At 37.6% G+C, this 20,750-nt stretch overlaps 3 protein-coding genes across 3 annotated transcripts; 2 read left to right on the forward strand and 1 right to left on the reverse strand.

Moving 5' to 3' along the window:
• Nucleotides 1-2,962: 2,962 nt before the first annotated feature.
• Nucleotides 2,963-7,737, reverse strand: LOC115589801 (butyrophilin subfamily 3 member A2-like). Its single transcript, XM_030430960.1, has 7 exons — nt 7,720-7,737; nt 6,921-7,021; nt 6,197-6,297; nt 5,427-5,768; nt 4,777-5,052; nt 4,565-4,681; nt 2,963-4,327 (listed from the first exon to the last, which is right to left on the reverse strand). Exons 3-7 carry the CDS (start codon nt 6,294-6,296, stop codon nt 3,786-3,788), a joined length of 1,377 nt encoding a protein of 458 aa, XP_030286820.1. The 5' UTR covers nt 6,297; nt 6,921-7,021; nt 7,720-7,737; the 3' UTR covers nt 2,963-3,785.
• Nucleotides 7,738-9,620: 1,883 nt separating this feature from the next.
• LOC115590453 (butyrophilin-like protein 2) lies at nt 9,621-12,083 on the forward strand (the record flags this gene model as incomplete). The annotated part of the gene is made up of 7 exons (XM_030431816.1): nt 9,621-9,629; nt 9,769-9,805; nt 10,060-10,401; nt 10,566-10,859; nt 10,988-11,110; nt 11,727-11,908; nt 12,021-12,083. Coding segments are annotated over exons 1-7 (1,050 nt in total), but the record flags the coding sequence as incomplete, so codon positions are not given.
• Nucleotides 12,084-12,926: 843 nt separating this feature from the next.
• LOC115589811 (lamin-B1-like) lies at nt 12,927-19,939 on the forward strand. The gene is made up of 13 exons (XM_030430973.1): nt 12,927-12,951; nt 13,067-13,114; nt 13,612-13,725; nt 14,099-14,203; nt 15,431-15,481; nt 15,712-15,825; nt 16,349-16,465; nt 16,846-16,929; nt 17,496-17,612; nt 18,571-18,657; nt 19,196-19,321; nt 19,440-19,547; nt 19,668-19,939. Exons 4-13 carry the CDS (start codon nt 14,147-14,149, stop codon nt 19,842-19,844), a joined length of 1,038 nt encoding a protein of 345 aa, XP_030286833.1. The 5' UTR covers nt 12,927-12,951; nt 13,067-13,114; nt 13,612-13,725; nt 14,099-14,146; the 3' UTR covers nt 19,845-19,939.
• Nucleotides 19,940-20,750: the final 811 nt, after the last annotated feature.

Here is a 20,750-nt window from a genome sequence, read left to right on the forward strand (position 1 = left end):
GACTGATCCTCACAAGACAGAAAATAAAGAGCCACCACAAACTGAATCAGCAGGTCAGAGTTCAGCTGATGGAGGAAGACGAGGTGATCAAAGTCCAGCAGGACAAGGGACACATCCTGGTTTGGAGGAAAAGAAAGTAAAGACTAAAGATGGAGATGGAGGTGGAGGGGATAAAACAATATCTACTAAAGAAAACTCAACACCTCAGTCTCCAGGGGACGAACGAACAGCTCAGCTCAAAGACACAGACAGACAGAATACTGCGGACCAAAATGATAAAAACAAGGAAGCAGAAACATCTACAGATAATCTAACAGCAGGTCAGAGACAGAAAGCAGCACAAACACAACATGAAGACGAGACAGACAAACAGAGACAATCTGATGACAACACTGACTCTGCGAGTAATGGAAGAAAATCTCCATCTTCAGTACTCCAAAAAAAACCATAGACCTCCAAACTGATAAAAAACCAGGGGAGAATCCTGGGAGCAGCGACATGAATCAGACATCAGAAGACGATGCAGCACCAGACCAAACCTCAGAAAAGGATGGAAAGAGAGGTGAGGAGGAAAAAGATGATGATAACAGTCAGAAAGAGACTGATCATAAGAAGGGAGGAGATGACACTGATGCTTTAAGTAACAAACCAGGTTCTCAGGATGGGTCAGATAGAGGACAAAAGCAGGTGGATGAAGACAGAAAGTCAGATGCTGGAACATCAGTTTAGTGTTAAGAGCGATTTACAGCAGAAAAGGAGAAAAACATCACTGATAGACCAGAACACAGAGATGAGAACCTGCAGAACAAAAGAAACAGGACAGAAAAAAAGAAGGAACTTTGCTTAAGGCGCTGGAGAGGACAAGGAGCATAAAAATAAAAAAAACACTTCATAATATAACGTACAGAATATTCTGGCAGCCAAGGCACCAAAAATAGTGTAAAGGAACTGAAAATATCTCATGAAAACACAGTACATGTATCACAGTCCGGCAGTTTTTATGTACAGTTTTTATGTACATTGCTAGAAAAGTCAATACAAATTGTTTATTCCACTTTTTTGTTGAGAAATGTCACATAATTATACAACACATTTGTCAATTAGCAAACAAATTGCAAACTTCAAAACCAATTCTTCTTCTCCTGTTGTCATTCGCTTTATCTAATTGTATACATGTAATTAGAGTATTAAAGTTGAATTAACAATTGAATGTCTTTAATACAAAAATTCATATTTATAGAGTAATATGTTTGCAAAAGTATTATTTCTGTGTGGAGAAAACTGTACTTTTATTAACACACAGTTACAGATTTCTCATGTTATTTTACATATAACTATGTAAATTCACAGACAACTTGTAATTGTATTGATATTTTGTTGAATTTAAAAAACCTGTAAAATCAAGTACGGATAAATACTGTCTCAATAACTAAACTCAACTCAATAACAGAAATGTCATGGAATGGATATTTTCTGTCTGGTTTGAGTTGTTTAAGAAACAAAGTTTTCAGTTTTAAAGTTGCAACAAATTAAAAAAAAAACCTGAAACTTTAACAGAGCTAGAACTTTAGTTATTGTTGAAACATTATTATATGTTTTCATACTTTTAAGATGTTGAGATGTTACACTGTGAACACTCAAAAGGCTCTGTCAAAAGGAATTGTTATCTGTTTCTGTGTTGTTGTTTTTTCAGCTTCATATTAAAATTCCTGTATTGTTTTTTTCTTTTTATTATTACAAGCTTTTAATGTTTTATAAGTGTGATCATTTCTCCACCTTCATCCTTAATCACTTGTACTGTTTGACATGTATGAAATAAACCTAAAGATCTCTGTAAGTCTTCCACTCTTTCTTCAGCAAATCATATTCTGCAAACTTATGAATGTTTATATCAATCAGCTATAAAGATTTGAATACTCTGTAGCTGCTAATAATGAGTGACGTTAGAAACAAAGAGTCATTTAAATATGTAATGATCAGCTGATGGCCATCAAGTCAATCAAGTCGCTGACCAGCAAAAAAAAAACAGTCTGAAAAAAGTTTTAATGATCATATTCAGACACTAATATTAATATTGATATCAATAACAAACGTAAATCAGTTATCTTATAAGTGATACACACATTTCTTATTCATGAACATACAATGTATGTCACACACAGTGATAGTTAGAACCCCACCTGCTAAGAACCACTGTGACCAAAGTGTCTAAAGCTGTATTCAAATATGTAACACGATCATAAATGCTGGACTTTGAACTGCAGCTCGAGTCACAAACAGCGTGCAGGTCAATTCAACCTCATGTAGATCAGTAACTAACATTAACTACATATAATAACCTCATACAGCTGACTACAGCAGTTCTGCCATGACTTCTATGATGAGCATGATTTTCAGTTTTTGGTGACACTGTCACTGTTGATCAACATAAATATTTCAACACTGAGATCATAATAAGTTTTGCTGCTGTGCTGAACTGCTTTATAATCAAAGGTGTTCCTGTTCTGTTGACCTTTCCATTTATTTATTTATGATATGAACGACAACCTAAGTGATCCATATGGCACTGAATTTACATATCAATCAAAAAAATGGCAAGATAAATGCAAGAATGTTGTATTGAATTACAATACCCGATTTACCTGATGATTTGAAAGAGTCATAAAATGTGTTTTTGAAATGATTTATGATGAGTTTATGTCAGAGGAAACATTTGATCAGGTTATTTACCCTGTCAGCTTCTCCTGAATCCTCAATATTGTTTTTGAATGCGTGTCACTATGTGAGCTGTTCTCTTCAATATAATTATATTCATGCTTTTATTGTCATGGTTTCACAGCAGTAGTAAGTAACAGTAATAATATGCAAAGAATACTTAAAATTACAAAAAATACAATTTATGATAAACAAGTAATGCAAAAATAACATAAAATGTATCTATACAAACAGAAAAACACAAAACAACTCTTCAGGCAAGTCAGCCATATTTATTTTGAGTCTGTGTGACAGCATTTTACTCTGCATGACATCATCTTGTTGAATGCCATGTTCGAACCTGTAAATAATCTTCTTGGCATGTAAGACCACAATAGAAAAAAAAAAAAGACAAAGTAGCTCCTGATTATTTCAGATCATGCTGCATAATCATCACAGATGATAAGTTATCCAGTGTTACGTTTCCCTAGGAGGAAAACCTGGGGGGTCGCAGGCTGGGAAACTAACAAAACAACGTACCAATCACAAAGATCGTTAAAGCAAATCGGTCGCTCGATGTCTATATGGTGGCAAGGGGGGTACAAAATGTATGGAAACTCTATAAAAGAAGAATCACAAACAAATTCAACTCAGACGATGACCTGTGACCTTGATCTAATGAAACCTCTGTCCACTACAAATCAATGTTGTCTGTTCCTTTATTTACAGTATATACAACAACTACTGACAGCTGATCTATTTGACTTTTTAAGGTGTTGAAAGAAAAAGAAATCTGGGCCAAAGTCTAAACATTAACTGATTTATGAATTATCTGTTGAAATTAAGATCTTCAATAAAAAAAGCATTTTTGACTAAATTAATCTTCTAATTACTTCAGATTTTTCTTGATAAGATTTACACATTTTCTTCTTTATACAAAGTAATGCAGCGACCTTTAATATCAATATCAAAGCACAGATACGATTAATCCCAATGAAGTAACAAAATAATATTTGGTTATGACTCCTGAGCAACACAGCTGTAAAGTGAACACAGTAAATACATTAACTAACAGTTCTCATCAAGTGAAATTAGGATCTCATAATATGTCCACCTGCAACAGTTAACACACTGGTGTCTCTCTTCTTTGTTCCCTGAGCTCGCTGTGAATCAGACTGAGGTTTCTTTTCACTCTCATCACTCTGAACACTGAATTTTTCTCTGTTTGCTGTAACAATCTGTTTATTATTCAACATTTCTGTGTCTTTAATTAACTCCCTGTTGTGACTTTTAGGTTTTGTGTCCTGTGAAGGATTCATAAGTTGTTCTACTCTCTGCACTCTTTCTGATGGCAGCTTGTTATCCTCCTGTTTCTCTGAAGCATTTTTCTGCACACTGATTTCTCTCTGGTTTCCTTCATGTGTTGTCTCTTCACTGAATTTCTGTCCATTTCCTCTCTTCTGTGAGTCCAAAGGTATTTCCTCTGAGTTTTTAACTGCTGTTAAAGTTAAAGTCGTATTCTCTCCATGTTTGTCTTGATTCATTGTTGCTTCTTCTTTCTCATTTCTTCCACCTCCCATAAGATCCTGATGTTCAGATTCGTTCTTCTTTTTTTCACCCTGTTTATTGTCTTCTGTGAACAGGAAACACATTATTACAGTTTTATTCATTAATGTATTTGGTATATTAGTATGTACACAGTATGTCCTTGTTTGTTTGTGTGTCTTCTCTGCTTTATCTATGTCTTCTACTATTTCCATGTATTTTCATGATGTTACATGAGTGAGCACAGGAAAGAAGAGTTAAGAAGTAGAGCTTAAGATGCAACAGTGCAAAGAAGAAAGATGAGAAGGGAGAAAAACAGACTCACTATTTTTCTTTTGTCTCCATTTCCACACAACAAAGACTGCAGCTGAAATAAACATGATGCAAACAGCCAAACCAGTAATGATGGGAACAGAACTGGACCGGACCGCAAAGAAATCATCTGGAATGACAAAAAACAGATAACATTATTGAAAACTAGACTTTGACTGTTTGAAACTTAAACAGTGATCACATCATGAAAGTAATAATGTCTACCTGGAACATGTATGTGTGTCTCTCTGGTCTGGTTGGTGCGGTTCTGTTGGACTCTACAGGTGAAGCTGTTGCTGTGTCTCTTCTCCACAGTCACTCTGCTGCTGACAGTATAGAGGTCATCAGGACCTCTGACTGTCTCTGTAGGTCCAGCAGAGAGGAGGTTTCCCTCACCGTCCAGCCAGAACACCTCAGGTTCTGGATACCAGCCTGTAGACTCACACTGGAGAACTCCTTTGGTGCTGTTATTCATCTTAATGACGGGTGAGGAGACAGAACCTGATGACGGGAGAGGTGAGAAATGATTTTGGATAAAGGTTCAGTGACAAGTCAAATTAAAACACCTCCTGATGTGTTTCTTTTGACACACTTGTATGTTTGTGTCAGTAAACAATAGAGATATGAGGCTTTTTTTTCAGAATACTGAAGAAGTCTGAATAAAAACTACACACGTTTTATACATCTTTTATCTACAATAACAATGAAATTACTACTTATAAAGTAAAACAACACTACAATCTCATGCCACTAAATCCTACATACTAGACCTTCAATACAAAAAAAATGTGAGGCTGATGATTAATGAATAATGAATCAATATCCTTGATGGATCTGTGTGTTTTTATTCAATATGAGGTGTTATGGGCACTTACCAACTACAAGCTTCGCTAAAGATGATCGACTCAGTCCAGGAATGAAGCATCTATATGTTCCCTGGTCAGATATTCTCACGTTGGATATGTTCAGTGAAATGTTTCCACGCTTCAGTTCCTCAGTGAACAGGAACGTTCTTCCTTTGTAGAACTGATGCTTTTTATTCTCCAGTTCCACTCCGTCACGCCACACATGGACAAACCTGGGGTCCAGGTCCGGTCTCGCCCACTCTACGGTCAATTCAGAGGCATCCATGGCAGGTTCAAGGTGACATGGGAGAATTATGTCTTCACCAACTAATGCCACTATCGGATGAACTGGACCAAACACCTGAGACTCCCCTGAAAGAAAAAAAACAGAATTCCTTACAACACATCCTTGTACCTAAAGGACGGACAAGCCAGTGACTCCCAGAATGAGACATATCACTATTGGAGAGTACCCTATCAGTCAACTGTGCAAGCAGCTTATTACATTCTGTATGTACTTTTATTGTTAGGTTGCATCCTGTACTAGCTGTAGTAATTGTTACCCTTTAAAACACGTCAACAGACTTCATCCATTGGGCCCTCAATTATTACCACAACCACTAGAAGTCACTGCTTACCAATAACAGAAATAAGGGTTGAAATAACCTGCACAGCCGAAACTCTTTTTTTCCAGGACTGCCTGGCAGCTTTTTCTTCTGTATTTGATCTCAAACTGTAATTATTATCCTTTATCTTAAAACACACTAAGATGTTGCTGGTGTGTTTTTTGTGCTGCGTACCTCCACAGGATGGAGTTAAGAGCAGGAGGACGACAGTATGATAGAAAACCAGAGCAGTGAAGGGACGAAGCTTCAGGTGATGCATCATGGAGAGCAGCATGCTGAAACAAACCAAGTGTACAACATCATTAACCATACGGGAGGGTTTTTAGAACAGTACTCATACAACATAATTAAAACCACAGGTGTTGGGACCAAAAGTGTTTGATGCAACAAAACTAAGTATTTCAAGTCAAAACACAATCTTTTCCTAACCCTCACCAAGTGGTCTTTGGGCCTAAACCTAATTAGATCAGAAGCACAGCACTGTTACAACATAACATAACTGGCTTGCCAGTCTTGTGTCCCGTAACTCCAACACCACCTCCTCCATCTCTAGACGTGAGTTAGTTCGTAAATATGTAATGTTCATGTGACATGCCATGTTTTGCTGACATATTGATATGGTACATATGATTCACACAGATGTGAACGGATCAGCAGTTTACAGAAATGAACGTTGCCAACATTTATTCTGGCAGTTTGGGTTGATTGAGTTTCAAACTCAGTGAAAGGGTTCCACTTCCACATATTAGTCGACGTATATAAAGTTAATCATAATGTCTTACAGTTTTATGGTCAACACTATGACAGGTACAATTCTGTGAGATAGTTCTTTTTATGGCATTAGAAAAAAAAAGAAAAACTCTTGACAAAGATAGTAAAGATAATGAGTGTACTGTACCTTCAAGATGTTCATCAATCGTCCGAGCTAAATCCTCCAACATGTGGCATGATGACCTGCTCTCCCTGCTCGTCTTTCCTACAGTATCTTGCTGATGTACACTGATAAACCAAAGAATAACAAGTGTGGGACAAACACTAGTCAAAATCATACACACAAATTACAAACTTTGATACACAGAACTTTGATATGTAAAAAATAATGAATAGGTTTTACAGCCGAACATATGATCAGATACCTGATGTTCGTTGTAATCAGTGTTGCTCTCATGAAACTGTCTTATCTTTTCAACTCACACAATAAATGCTCCTTGCTAAGAGTTTCTGTCAATAGCTGCAAAATGATACATAGCCAACTACATTTGAACCTTCATTCTAAATTGTATTTTCATTGTTGAAGCCTTGAAGGAAAAGCTTTGCTTTTCCATAAATCAACAGCACTGCTCTTTGTAGTTTTATAGGCTGTAGTATCGCTACAGCATTGCTGCCCACATAACTGCTGCCTTTCAGTGTAAAACCCCTTTACTGTTCTATCATCAAGCACAAAAAACATAGACAAAAGGATATTATTCTTCCACCGTGACCTGTTTATTTGTCACAATATATTTGTTTCTACCCTTCAGATGCCTCACAGTTTACGTCATCAGAGTTTTAAAGATATACTCCTGCCTGTGGTGCATTGAAATTGAAATCATGCAGTAAGAGGCGACAGGAAAAAGTTGTCAGAGAAAAACACATTTAGCAAATGGTCCATGTATTCTTACCCTAACTTTAAACTGAATTCAGAAAAGCGTGCATACCTGTTCCATGGTGCAGGCAGGCACTGCGCCTGGGAAAATAATGTTATCTCGTCATGAGAATGGACTTCAACCTCTTTATTTGAGCTGCTGATGAACAGCCAAGTTAATGTGCACCGTATCTTTTCAGCAATGCTGTATGTGTTTCATTATAAATTAATATAAAATATCGAACAGGTGCATACAAAATGTCATACTGTACGTAGCTGTGTGTGTGTGCATGTGTGATGATAAAACTCCGCCATCTCTCTCTCTCTATATATATATCTATATATATATATAGATATATATATTATATGTATGTATATATATATATATATATATATATATATATATATATATATATATATATATATATATATATATATATATATATTTAAATTCAAATCCATTGAATCCTTTAACTATCTAATCTTTTATATAAAATGTCCCATTTTCCATTTTGCATTCACGTTAAAGCTTGACATATTGCAAGTGCACATGGCTATTACATTTATATAAGTGTACGTTTGTGAGTTTCTAATATTGCTCTGGAGCAAACACAACATACAAATGCAATGAAAGTAAAATAGAATTTGATGCAAGTGCCAGGTGTCATTTTACTGAACACTGGTAAATTAGTAATTTGCTGATTGTTTGATGCTGCCGTCTTGGCCAGGACTCCCCTGTAAGAGGTTATAAATCTCAATAGGAATATTCCACACTCAAACAAAGTCACAACACTTAATATTTCAACAGTATTCATAATTTGTTGTTACTCCCTGTCATCTGTTGTTAAGTTCTGTACTTAGGTCAAGTTCCATTCACTGAAGATGCCATACAAATACAGTTGAAACTGTTGAAACTATAGTTGAGCTGTACAAAAATGTGAAGAGCAGAAACAGCTAAATTATATCCAACACAATGAGCAATTTTGGAAATGAGAAGTTCTACCCTGCCTCTGCAGTAAAATCACAGGTCGGTCATCTATCTCAATAGACATTTGCTTTGTCTTGTGAATGGTTAGTGACAGATTTGATTGTTGTGTATTACTTTACAACTGATTATGTGGCAGCTGAGGCCAAAGTTTAGAGACACTCAGCTAAGCTATGAGTTATTTTGCATAACCAGAAGTTCTATGTGTTAATGTTGTTTTAATGGTTTGATGTTTGGTGCTGATCAAAGAAGAAATGTGCCCTGCTGCAGAGATGATTTCACACTAAAAGCAATATGTTGTGCACCTCTGAGCTGAAGAAATGTATGACGAAAAAACAGTAGAAGTAAAGGTCAGTAGCCTGTTAATGATTAACCACCCAGTCAGAGGAGGCGACAAGCAAGCGAGCAACATTCGACAAGTATGTACTTTATAATTTAATCGCAAATAAATCAGAAAAAAATCCTTTTTTCTAACAGCCATGAAATGTTACTTGGATTTTGTGAATCTTAAGCTACGGGACACCTGTTTAAACACCAAACTGATTACATTTACTCTAACATGGAGTCTGGATTATGACTATAGTAATGTACTGGACATATTAGTCTTTGTAACATGAAAAGGGTTCTAGCATACCAAAAATATCAAAGAAATATGGGAAGCTACATAAGTGAAGACGGGCATACACGAGGGTGCAAACTATGGGTCAAAAGTGAAAGTATTCTGTAATGCCAAAGCACGTTGTCAATATTTGTAGAAGAGTTGTCGTCACAGGAGTTAAAATGACGGAATGTGAAGGGGTTCTCAAAGATGTGGCATTTGTTTGAATCAATGAATCAGTTGTAGAGGATATGATAATGGTGAAATTTAACTCACCAGTTTAGTGCAGATGATGGTTTTAAAGATTTGTTCGAGCCTGCATGTGATGTTCAGTACATAGACACTTAGCATTTGATAAACACACGATTGAGACAGAATATACACAGTAAAAATGGAAAAGGTAAGTCTATAACAACATTTTCTCAAGCCTGTTTAAACTAATTACTTTATTTTTGGCCCACGTTTTGCATACAGACTGATTCAAAATCCTTTCATGCTGTGACTTAACACGGTTCTCACCTGTTTCTGTTGATTTTCAGAGCTATATGATGCTGTTCCACAAAGATGGAAAGCGAAGTAAATCTCATTTCACAACCTTCAGTGTTTTGGTTTTCCATCTTCATCTAACACTCTTCTGTAAAGGTAACTCCACAACCACAAAACAGGTCACTATCATGATAGGTGTGATGACACTTTTTGACTAAAAACTTCTGTATATTTTCGTCTATTTTAAGTGAGTTTTTAATGTTCTAGTCTAGGTTTTATTTCATTTAACCTTTTTCCAACACCTAGTTTAAATTTCAGTAAAATATCATTTTCTTGCTCTCCAGGTGAATATCAGCTAATTGGCTCATCTCGGCCAATCATAGCAGCACTGGGTGATGACATCATTTTACCATGTTTGATGAAACCTGTGGAAGATGCGTCTGGTTTGACGCTGGAGTGGACGAGACCTGACCTGAGCCCCAGATTTGTGTATGTGTGGCGTTCTGGTCAGGAACTCGAGGGTAAAAAACATAAATTCTTTGAGGGGAGAACATCGCTTTTCATTGACGAGCTGACGACAGGAAATATTTCATTGAAACTCTCAAAAGTGAAGCCGACTGATGAAGGAAATTACAGATGTTTCATTCCAGCACTGGAAAGGCAAACTTATATTCAACTAGTTGTTGGTGAGTGCATACACATTCACTGTGTTTTTTTTTTTTAACTCAGAAGGATTAACATAATTTAAACACTAAAAGTGTTCACATAGCATCTTTCTGATTCAGTTCCATTTAAAGATCAACATTCAGGATTATGTAAAACCTTTTTTTAAATATTTACTTTTCTATAGGTTCAAATGTTGTCTCCAGACCCGTCATAACTTTAACGGGAATTGATGAAGCCATCCGTGGAGTGGTTCTACAGTGTGAGTCTACAGGCTGGTATCCAGAACCTGAGGTGTTCTGGCTGGACGGTGAGGGAAACCTCCTCTCTGCTGGACCTACAGAGACAGTCAGAGGTCCTGATGACCTCTATACTGTCAGCAGCAGAGTGACTGTGGAGAAGAGACACAGCAACAGCTTCACCTGTAGAGTCCAACAGAACAGCACCAACCAGACCAGAGAGACACTCATACATGTTCCAGGTACATGAGTTCAAATTTTACACTGACTACAAACCCAAAACGTGTTTCTCCAGAATCAGTTTTAGTTTAAAGTAGTTGAAGTCCAGTTTTTTGTTAAAGTCATGTTATTTCTTGTCTTATTATTTCAGATGTATTCTTTGAGGTCCAGTTGAATTCTTCTACCATCACAACTGGTTTGTCTGTTAGTTTGGCTGTTTGCATCCTGGTTATTCTGTTACTTGCCTTTTTTGTGTGGAGACAAAAGGAAACCAGTAAGTCCAATAAAAATCGCAGGGTTTTTTATGTGTGATCTTATTCTGGATTTATGGGTGTGTAATATTTTTAAAATTTATTTTATAACTCATTTTTCGATGGAAATATCGTATATGCTCAGCGGGTTTCACAGAATATTTGACAAGTCAAGTATCAAAACCACCATCAACACTGTGGACCACTTTAGACTAAACATTCATCTGCAATGTTATACTTGTGCAGTAATAAGTGACATCATACGCATCACAGTAGGCTATTGAGATGTTTTGAGATGGCCTTCTAACAACAGAAGGTGGAAATAACTTTAGCTGTTGTTGAACATAGGTTTGGTTAAACAATTTCCCACATCAAGTAAAATAAGAGTTTATGGTATTAGGAAAGTCTCCCACCATCCCTGCAAGACACCAATCATGTTGATTCTGAAGTCATGCAGTTACCCGGCTAAGATGTTCACATGGCTATTTAATCTACCTCCAGGTTGGTCTCGCTGACATTAGTTGACCCCTTACTGTTTGTATTTGAGATTGTTTTAATGAGAATTGGTAGTTGCTATTTTTAAAAAAAAAATAAGACTGCTGCGATTGTTGTTATTTTACTGCCTTTATTTTTACACAGAGACGAAGAGAAGTCACATGAAAGAAACCGATAAAAGGGATGAGAAGAAATGCTCAAAAAGAGAAAAAACTAATGATCAGTTTTTGACTGAAGAAGAAAGAGCAAGACAGCCACTCATGACAAATAAAACCATGCAAATGAAGGTTTTCAATGAGGGAAAGGATGAACACATCAGACCAGAGGTACATCTAATGTTTGTCTGCCCTATGTTTCATCGTGTGGTATCTTCACTAACCTGCCTGGATAAATTACATGTTGCAAATTATCTCTGTTCATTGCTCTCCTTTGTCTCAGCTCCAGGACAGGCAGGAGGTCCAGGAGGGGCCGAAGGTCCAAAAAGAGCAGCAGCTCCAGGTGGGGCCGAAGGTTCAAAAAGAGCAGCAGCTCCAGGAGGGGCCGAAGGTCCAAAAAGAGCAGCAGCTCCAGGTGGGGCAGGAGGTCCAAAAAGAGCAGCAGCTCCAGGAGGGGCAGCAGCTCCAGGACAGGCAGGAGGTCCAAAAAGAGCAGCAGCTCCAGGTGGGGCAGGAGGTCCAAAAAGAGCAGCAGCTCCAGGAGGGGCCGAAGGTTCAAAAAGAGCAGCAGCTCCAGGAGGGGCCGAAGGTCCAAAAAGAGCAGCAGATCCAGGTGGGGCAGGAGGTCCAAAAAGAGCAGCAGCTCCAGGAGGGGCAGCAGCTCCAGGACAGGCAGGAGGTCCAAAAAGAGCAGCAGCTCCAGGTGGGGCAGGAGGTCCAAAAAGAGCAGCAGCTCCAGGTGGGGCAGGAGGTCCAAAAAGAGCAGCAGCTCCAGGTGGGGCAGGAGGTCCAGAAGGAGCAGAAAAGGGTAGCAGAAACTGAGAACAGACTGAAGACCCTTAAAGAGGAGCTGGAGTGCAAGAAGACTGAGGTTTATCTTCACTTTCATGATATGAATCACTGATTTCAGTTTGGCACACATTCAGGTCAAACTAAAAATAGTTTTTACAGGTAATTGGCAAAATTAAGGTCTGAACGTGATACAGAGCAAATCCAGATGCATGCATTTTTTATTTCACTGATTTGTTGTGCTAGGCTTTTAAATGTTAATAATTAATTAATGAACATGTCTGTCATTGTGTCTCTCAACCTCCTCTCTGTCCCTCCAGATTAGAAAGAAACGATCTGATCTGCAGCAGCTGGATGAAGAGAAGAAGAAGAAGAAGAAGAACGTGAAGAGACTGAAGGAACATCTGGAGAACAAGAACACAGAGGTTCATCTCTTCATCTTCCTATTATTATTATTATTATTAATATTATCATTATTGTTGTTGTTGTTATTCACAAGCTGTAATATTGTTCTCATGTCTCTCTTTCTGTCCCTTCCAGCTGGAGACAATTGTAGCATCACTCGCGCAGTACTGGGCGATATCTCTGGTAAGTGTTCATGATATGAATGCAATAACACACTCTGAGGTGACCTAAACTAAAAATAACATACAAGTCAATTATTATGATGGATCCATTATTTAAAATTCCTCAACATGTTTTATCACTGGACTGAGATGCTTCAATGCTTTGAAAGACTTGACTCTCCTGTGGTCATTCATTTATTTTGTTGATGAGGGTTCTCAGTCATGCAGGTCATGGTACATTTAGGTGTGTGTCCTAACAGAGGGCCAAAGAAACTGTAACAAGTCCAGTTGTCTACAATGCAGCACTTAGAATTAATTTATTTTCATTAACTGTTTAAGTGTGTGGCTCTGAACTACTTTATCAAAGCTGCAGAGAGAATCTGAGTTTGTACAGCTGAAAGTTTAGTACATGGAGAGCTCACTCGTTATTCATCAAAAACAGAAGCTTCATTTGTTTTATTTTTTAACATATTGTTCATTGTATTATACATTCAATCACATTTTTTTAATATGATTTAGAGTCGTGGCAAGGAGGAGCAGCAGAAGAAGAAGAAGGAAGTTGAAAATGAAGTGGAGACACTGAAGAAGCAGCTTGAGACTGAAGAGACAGAATTAGACACCAGAATCAAAGAGGTTTCTGTTGTTTACCTTTTATTCAACACATCATGTCCTGTCACTTACTTGTTTGTTTCAGTTATTATTCTCCATCTGAGTCATAGTCACTTCCCGAACCAAGTCAAGTAAAGAACAGGTCTAAACAGACTCAAGACGAGAGGAATTCTTTGCCAGACAAATACCCAACGTTGCCCTACATAGACTTTGTTGCCGTAATTACATCCTGAATTCCTCCTTTGCTCTGTTCATATTTACTAAAGTTGTGTTGTCAATTGAAATAAACCAATGATGTTTGGGACACTTCCTGAAAGGATGGACGCTGTTGTCAGGAGACTGCTTTGCACTGGTTGTGCATGATATTGATTATCTCTCATCCTCTCTGTCCTCACAGTTTGATGACAAACTACCTGAAGTCCAGCAGCTCAAGAGTGAGATTCAGATGATGGAAGGCAACCTGCAGCCCCTGATAGAGGAACTGGACTCTAAAAACTTGGAGGTGCATCTGTCTATCTTAACTGTCCTGTCTCTGTTGAGAATGCTTGTGTAGAATGAAGGAACCATTTATCAACATGTGACAGTATTGAATGGGCTGTTTTACTGTAATTGTACGAATCAAGAACCACTTTGCTGATTTGAATTTTTTTTATTCAGCTCAGTCACCCTCTCATCGTCTATATATTCACCCACATCAGTTCAAGTGCTTTTTCATGTGAGCACAACTAAACACAGTTAGCTCTATCTTGTGACCAGCAACATAACCAGAGGACAACATCCCTGAGAACACAAGGATAGGGGAAAGTCTGGGACCCAGATCCTCCAACCCCAAACTTCGATAAAAAAAAAATACATGGACTAATCTGATCAACAAAGCCATAATAGACTACCAGACCTCCATCCTCTAAAGGAAACAACAGACAGAAACACTCTAAAACATCAGGACTGTTGGTCTGCAAAAGAGGGAGCTCCTCCTGCTCCGACCAGGTGGCACCACCCGATCACCTGAGTAGGAGGAGAGAGTAGAAAACAGGAGGAGATAAAACATTGAAGGGGAGCGTGTAACAGTTGTCATGTAGTAAACAGTGATTGTTAGATCGCCATCAGTAAACAGGACGCTGCTGCGTGACTCTGTCACTTGTGGGGACGGAGGCTGTTTTCTGGGGGAAAGTTCCCTGAAGTCTCGGTGAGGAGGGGTGACCATCGCGGTGATCAACACAACCACATGAGTGAGTTAAAGGTTTATGCCGGTGACAGACGCTGTTTTTCAGGCAGAAATGTGACAAAGAGTTGGTAGGACAGGCGGGAGGACAGTCGCTGCTCCGCCTACAACTGCAGTATTTTTTCCTCATATAAGTTACCAACAACAGTTACAGTTACTACTTACTTTTGTTTGGTCATGTAACGTTAAATTAATCGTTAGATTAGTAGACTTATGAAAAAATAATCGCTAGATTAATCGTTTTGAAAAATAATAATTTGGGACAGCTCTAAATAAAAGTCAGTTTGTGACAATCATTACCTTGGTGGTATTCATTTAATTTGAGCACAAAAACACAAAAAACAAATTGATCACCCACAGGCAAAAACATAAATCTTAATGAACTATTCTTTGATAGTACTACAGGCCTAAACTACCTTCAAGTTTGAATGATATTTTTGTTATTAAAAACATTCAAATATATTGAATAACAAACGTCTGTCTTTTCATTTCTCTATTTGTCCTCAGTTGGAAAGAGCCAGAGTCTCTACAGTCCCACCTTTCTCTTCTTCTTCTTCTGTAAGTTGTCCTGTAGAATTACAATATTAAGTCTGAAGTTGCAGCAGACACACACACACACGACAAACACAGGAATTTTCAAACACAGGAACAGCTAAATGTTCTCAAATATGCAAATGTATACAAATATCAGATCGTAAGGTTCATCATGTTTCTGTATTTTCAGGATCATCCCAGGTGATAAGTAACATGTCTCTTAACTTGTCTCTAATCTGTGTCTCCTCTTTCAGTTAAAGTGGCAGTTAGTTTCCAGGCAAAAGTCTCAAGCTGAGCAGCAGAAGAGGGAGGAAGCTGAGAACAAAGTTCGGATCCTGGAGGAGAGGCTGGAGAAGAAGACCAGGGAGGTTTGTATTTGAATTTTTTACAAAACATTTCTTTTAAGATACCTTTTTCTTTGTTTTCACTATGTGAATGTATTATGCTGTCATTTCTCTTTTGTATTGTTTTTCAACATCTTCTTGATTCCACTGTTTTCAGCTGTGCTTTATTTGTCTCACAGTTTCATGGTATTTTTTATTCCTCAATTGATGATGATGACTTTACATTCATAGTGTAGTCACAAATATACTCAGTCAGTCCAAGTCAGTTCAAAATGACTCGAATCCTTTTCCAGACCCAAACACAGGAGCCTCTTCAGGACAATCATATATTCATGTTTGTACTTAAAGGGTCAAGTCAAGCAGTTGTATGGGACCAGGGGACCAACTCTATATTCTATGCGGTGTCAAAATGCAGAATGAATCAGAGCTTGCATTAGAGTTGAGTTTTTTAACCTCGGATCTAATTGTGTTTTTAGAATCCCTGCCAAGGCTGACAAAAGAGCATTTCTCTCATGAAGTCTTTCTCCGTGTCTCTTTTCACTCACAGGTGGAGAAAAGCCGAGCTGACGCCGTCATGCAGCTCCTGCAGGAGAGACAGAAAAGACACAAAGCTCAGAGGGAAGTGGACACCCTGAAGAGCCAGTCACAGTGCAAGATCCATGAGGTCAGTGTAATCATTATACACTCTACATGAAACAGATTTGTTTCCGGCCTTGTTTGTCCTCGATCCTTAAATGTGTCCCAGCTGCACCTTTTCTGTCCTGAACTATTTCAACATGTTAAACTACAAATGTCAAACAAGTGTGCAGACAAAGTAGAACAAGTCGAAAAGCTGGTCAGTCAAAACCAAAACCAGAACCACACGTTGTAAATGAACATTTGACAAAACCACTGACATCTTTGTTTCTTTTTCGATTTAGTGCTGACATTGGTCTTTGTTATGCAACAACCTTCTGTCATGTCAGTTGTGTATTTTAGCTCACACACTTTTAATAAGAGAAAATATCTCTTTAAATTCTGTCTCTACCCTCTCTGTCCTCTCAGGTGGACAGCCTGAGAACTAATGTCAAGAAGCTCTCGGAGGAGAATCTGAAGCTGAGGACAGAGCTGGCGAACAAGAAAAAACAGGTTTACCTTTTAATGAGTTTGTTTTCCACTCACACACTGTTATCTTTGTGTTATGTTATCTTTTTAATGAAACAATCACTACTTTATTAATCTTCAGTTTATTAAAAGATATAAGAACGTGAGCCACAGAAAGACTCATAGTATTTTTTTTTTATTGCAAATTGAAGTTGAAGCCATTGAGTTATATTGACTTCAGCTTTACTTCCTCATTGTTTGGGATCCCAGACACCTCCACTGTTGTTTGGGTAGAGATATTGTTAATAATCCCAAAATCATTCGTCAATTCAATCAATTTTCTTTCCTTTTATATATTGTGTTTTGTCTTTTTCTTACCTCATATACAATGAAAAAAGAACTTTAAAGTCTATTAGCAATCAAACAACATGTTCTTTTAAAGTATTTTCCTTGTGCATCACTGTCAGATTCTTATTCACAAAATATTGTGTTCAGTCAGCTCTGAGAACATCAAAGTTGAACAGTACAGATGGTCTCAGGTTCTGTGTCGGACTGTCACTTCCTGCATACTTTCTTAACACTGTTGAATTCAACATCTGTCTGTCTGTTAGTATGAGGAGAATACACAAACAAGTAATACGACGTGGAAGAAGACCAATGACGAGCTCAAGGATACAAAGGCTCAACTGAAGAGCAAGAAGGAAGAGATCAGCCAGCTTAGGATACAAGTAATGCACACACACACACACACACAAACCACAGATACACATTGTGCAGTTATCCTTGTTATAACTTTACATTGACTTCCATTCATTGTGGACAACCCAAGCCTTGACCTAATCTCAGGTCACACCTTACCCTAAACCTTAACTAGGACCTCAGAAATAACATTTTGCAGCATTAGGCTGTTTTTTGCTCCCCATTTGGACTCCTGGTTCACAACATTTACATTTACCATTTCATGTCAAAAAGAGCAATGTTGTGCAATAGTAAGTTCCACCTGCTGGTGCAGGAAGAATACATTTTTATCACATCATCCAGCTCATCTCTACTGAGAACTCATCAGAAGTGCTAAATGGTGCAAAATGTCTCTCTTCATCTGTCCTCCGATGAGCAGCTCTGGGATGTGAAGAAGAAGGAGAAGAAAGCTCAGAAAGTCTTGAAGGAGCTGATGTCCAAAAGCTATATTTTTTTTTGTATCCTCTTTGTGACATTGACTTGTCATTGAGACCAAGATGACCAAACTTATCCATGAGAGAAACTATCTGAAACTGGACTCATGTTCAACAGTTTCATAAACAAACGTACCAGTGAATCTATTTATATATGAATATAATAAGATTTTGTTGATGGACTTTTCAAGTTCAACATTGTTTGTTTTGCTGAATCCTCTTAATTTGATTATTCTGAGACGTTCTGTGTCTGGATTATTGGTCTAATTTCTAATTAAGTCTTAAATTGGTCAGTTAGATAGAACACTCATTGTTACAGCTGAATTACACTGGAGTGTGCTCACAGAGAACTATGTCATATCTGTCAACACCACAGATTATAAGTCTCTCCCACCGCGGTCACACTGACTTCTGCAGCAATTTGTGCTTAGTATTCATCCAGACCGTTTATAATGAGTACTAATTACAGTCCCTAATTATAACAAAACTCATGTCGTCATCTCTTTCCTGTCAGTGGGAGAAGAAGCTGCATGAGGAGAAGACAAATAGAGAGGCAGCTGAAAAAGAAGTGGAGAAGCTAAATAAGGACCTGAAGACCAAGGCATGTTTTTACATCGATTTCAATTTAGCTGTGTTTTTATCACAATATTTACAATATAATTATTTGTATTTATCCGGAAGCCAAGGGCACTCACAACCTTCGAGAGCAAATCTGAGCAAAACTGACTGTGTATGCTGTCAATCATCATTATCTACATAGTCTCTGTCTGAACACGCCGTACAACTGAAATACACAGATGTGATGCAACACATAGGCAGAGTGTGGCTGGTTTTTTTTCTTGTTTTTTTTTTTCATTGCACAGATTGTACTGCAGGCAGAGAAAAAAATACTGTAAGAGGATCATGTTCAAACAGTTTTGTTGACACTGTGTCATCAGTTTAGTAACTGAACTTTTCTAAAACAAAACTCGAAAGATTTACAGGGGAATTAATCCCATTTATATCCATTGATATGAAAACTCTATGGTACAAGTACTAGCAAACTGTCTCCCTATAGTAAAACAATGCTGAAAGATCATTATCTATCTTTCTCTTTAATAGCCATTGAGTGAATTAATTGTGTGTTGGTTCCCATTTAGAGAGATGCATGCAAATGTGAAGCTGCAGTGCATAACACCAGCTCACCCAGTCAGAGATCACCAGGACCTATAATTGAGGTTGACCTGCAGGGCAAATACGTCCGTATTAAAAATGCTTCAAAGGAGGTAATGTTGTTTGTGTGCAGATAAACGCTGTGTTAGTTATGTGTAATTATGTATAAAACGTTAACCTGCATGTCTGCACATTCATTTGTGATTCCCTCTATCTTTCATCATAATGCAGGACCAACATCTGGAAGGCTGGATGTTACATGTACAGATCAACAGCAAAAGAAACATTATGTACACATTTGGGAAGTCATTCAAAATCAGTCCTGGAAAAACTCTCACTGTGAGTCTTTATTTCTCAATTTATGTCATTGATGTTACCCTGTTAGTCATCCAAAAATTAATAACAATGGTAATACTAATTGATAAGTAATTTTATGTGTGTGGACTTTTCATTTTACAGTTATGGGACCCAAATCATCCTCCCACAGACCTGATTTGGCAGGACCTGCGGTCCTTGAGCTCTGGAGACAACCTGCAGGTTACCCTCTACGACAACACTAAGAAACCAAATCAACTCAATCAATGTGCATTGAAAGATGATAATCAGCATAGTCATCAAGCAATTTCCTTTTTTTAACTTTTTGCTGCTTTGAACTTCACTGGTCTCCCCATTTAACAACTTTTAACACCAACAGAAATGAGTCATGACAAAAATTAATACAAATCAAAGGCAAAGGCAAGGAAAAACACAGATGTTCTTGTGAACATAATGAGGTCATAATGCAGTCAAGTCCCTTTTTGATCAGGAAAAAGATGTATCACTTTTTTTTTTCTTTTGGTATATTCGACAATTCAAAACATATTTTTCTTGAAATAAAAAAATCCAATTTTATAATGAGCTAAATGAAATGATTTATATTTCTACTGGATTGAAATGTATTTGAAAATGTCTTGTATATGATGACAGTCCTGAGTTCCAATGATCTCTACAACTCTTATTTTTCTGTGATGAATGAGTGGAACACAAAATACTTGCCATCAAGTTTGTTTCAGTTATGAATTGATTATAGGTCTTCTGATACAGCATCTTAGCTGAAAAAAAATGTGTAAATCACATTTTTTCTTTGGAACATGGCCTCTTCACCTCTTCTGAGTGATTCTGATTGATACCAGCAGGTGACTTTCTGGTTGTTTGCAGTTGTATACAGACATTAGACTCGGCCACAAACACTACCATTGGAAAGACTAGAGAGCACAGTATTGATGTGGAAGAGCACATTCTTGATTTGAACAAGTCACTTAGAGCCATTTCAAAGCAGTTCCAAGTCCCAAGATCAACTGTACCAACAAGCTGACCAGGCCACTATGAGGAAGAAAACACAAACTATCACCAAACCTATCATAACAGTCACATTAACAGTAACGCCTCCCATCACCCAGATAACATTTATAACAACACTACAAATGATTTCAACACAAAGCTTCACAGTTCAGCAGTATTCTTCATTTGTTATCTTTTCTTTCACACATCAGCTCAGAGTTT

Source organism: Sparus aurata, chromosome 10, assembly GCF_900880675.1.
Source record: "Sparus aurata chromosome 10, fSpaAur1.1, whole genome shotgun sequence".
In the NCBI taxonomy this organism is placed as follows: Eukaryota; Metazoa; Chordata; class Actinopteri; order Spariformes; family Sparidae; genus Sparus; species Sparus aurata.

What these genes read in the sequence shown, in the direction of transcription:
- LOC115589801 (XM_030430960.1), bottom strand. Translation starts at nt 6,296, where the DNA reads ATGCTGCTCTCCATGATGCATCACCTGAAGCTTCGTCCCTTCACTGCT. An exon ending in GACACACATACATGTTCCAG is followed by an intron (nt 4,682 to 4,776) that starts GTAGACATTATT and finishes TTGTCATTCCAG; the next exon opens with ATGATTTCTTTGCGGTCCGG. An exon ending in ATGGAGACAAAAGAAAAATA is followed by an intron (nt 4,328 to 4,564) that starts GTGAGTCTGTTT and finishes TCCTGTTCACAG; the next exon opens with AAGACAATAAACAGGGTGAA.
- LOC115589811 (XM_030430973.1), top strand. Translation starts at nt 14,147, where the DNA reads ATGATGGAAGGCAACCTGCAGCCCCTGATAGAGGAACTGGACTCTAAA. An exon ending in CTTTCTCTTCTTCTTCTTCT is followed by an intron (nt 15,482 to 15,711) that starts GTAAGTTGTCCT and finishes CTCCTCTTTCAG; the next exon opens with TTAAAGTGGCAGTTAGTTTC. An exon ending in TGGCGAACAAGAAAAAACAG is followed by an intron (nt 16,930 to 17,495) that starts GTTTACCTTTTA and finishes TCTGTCTGTTAG; the next exon opens with TATGAGGAGAATACACAAAC.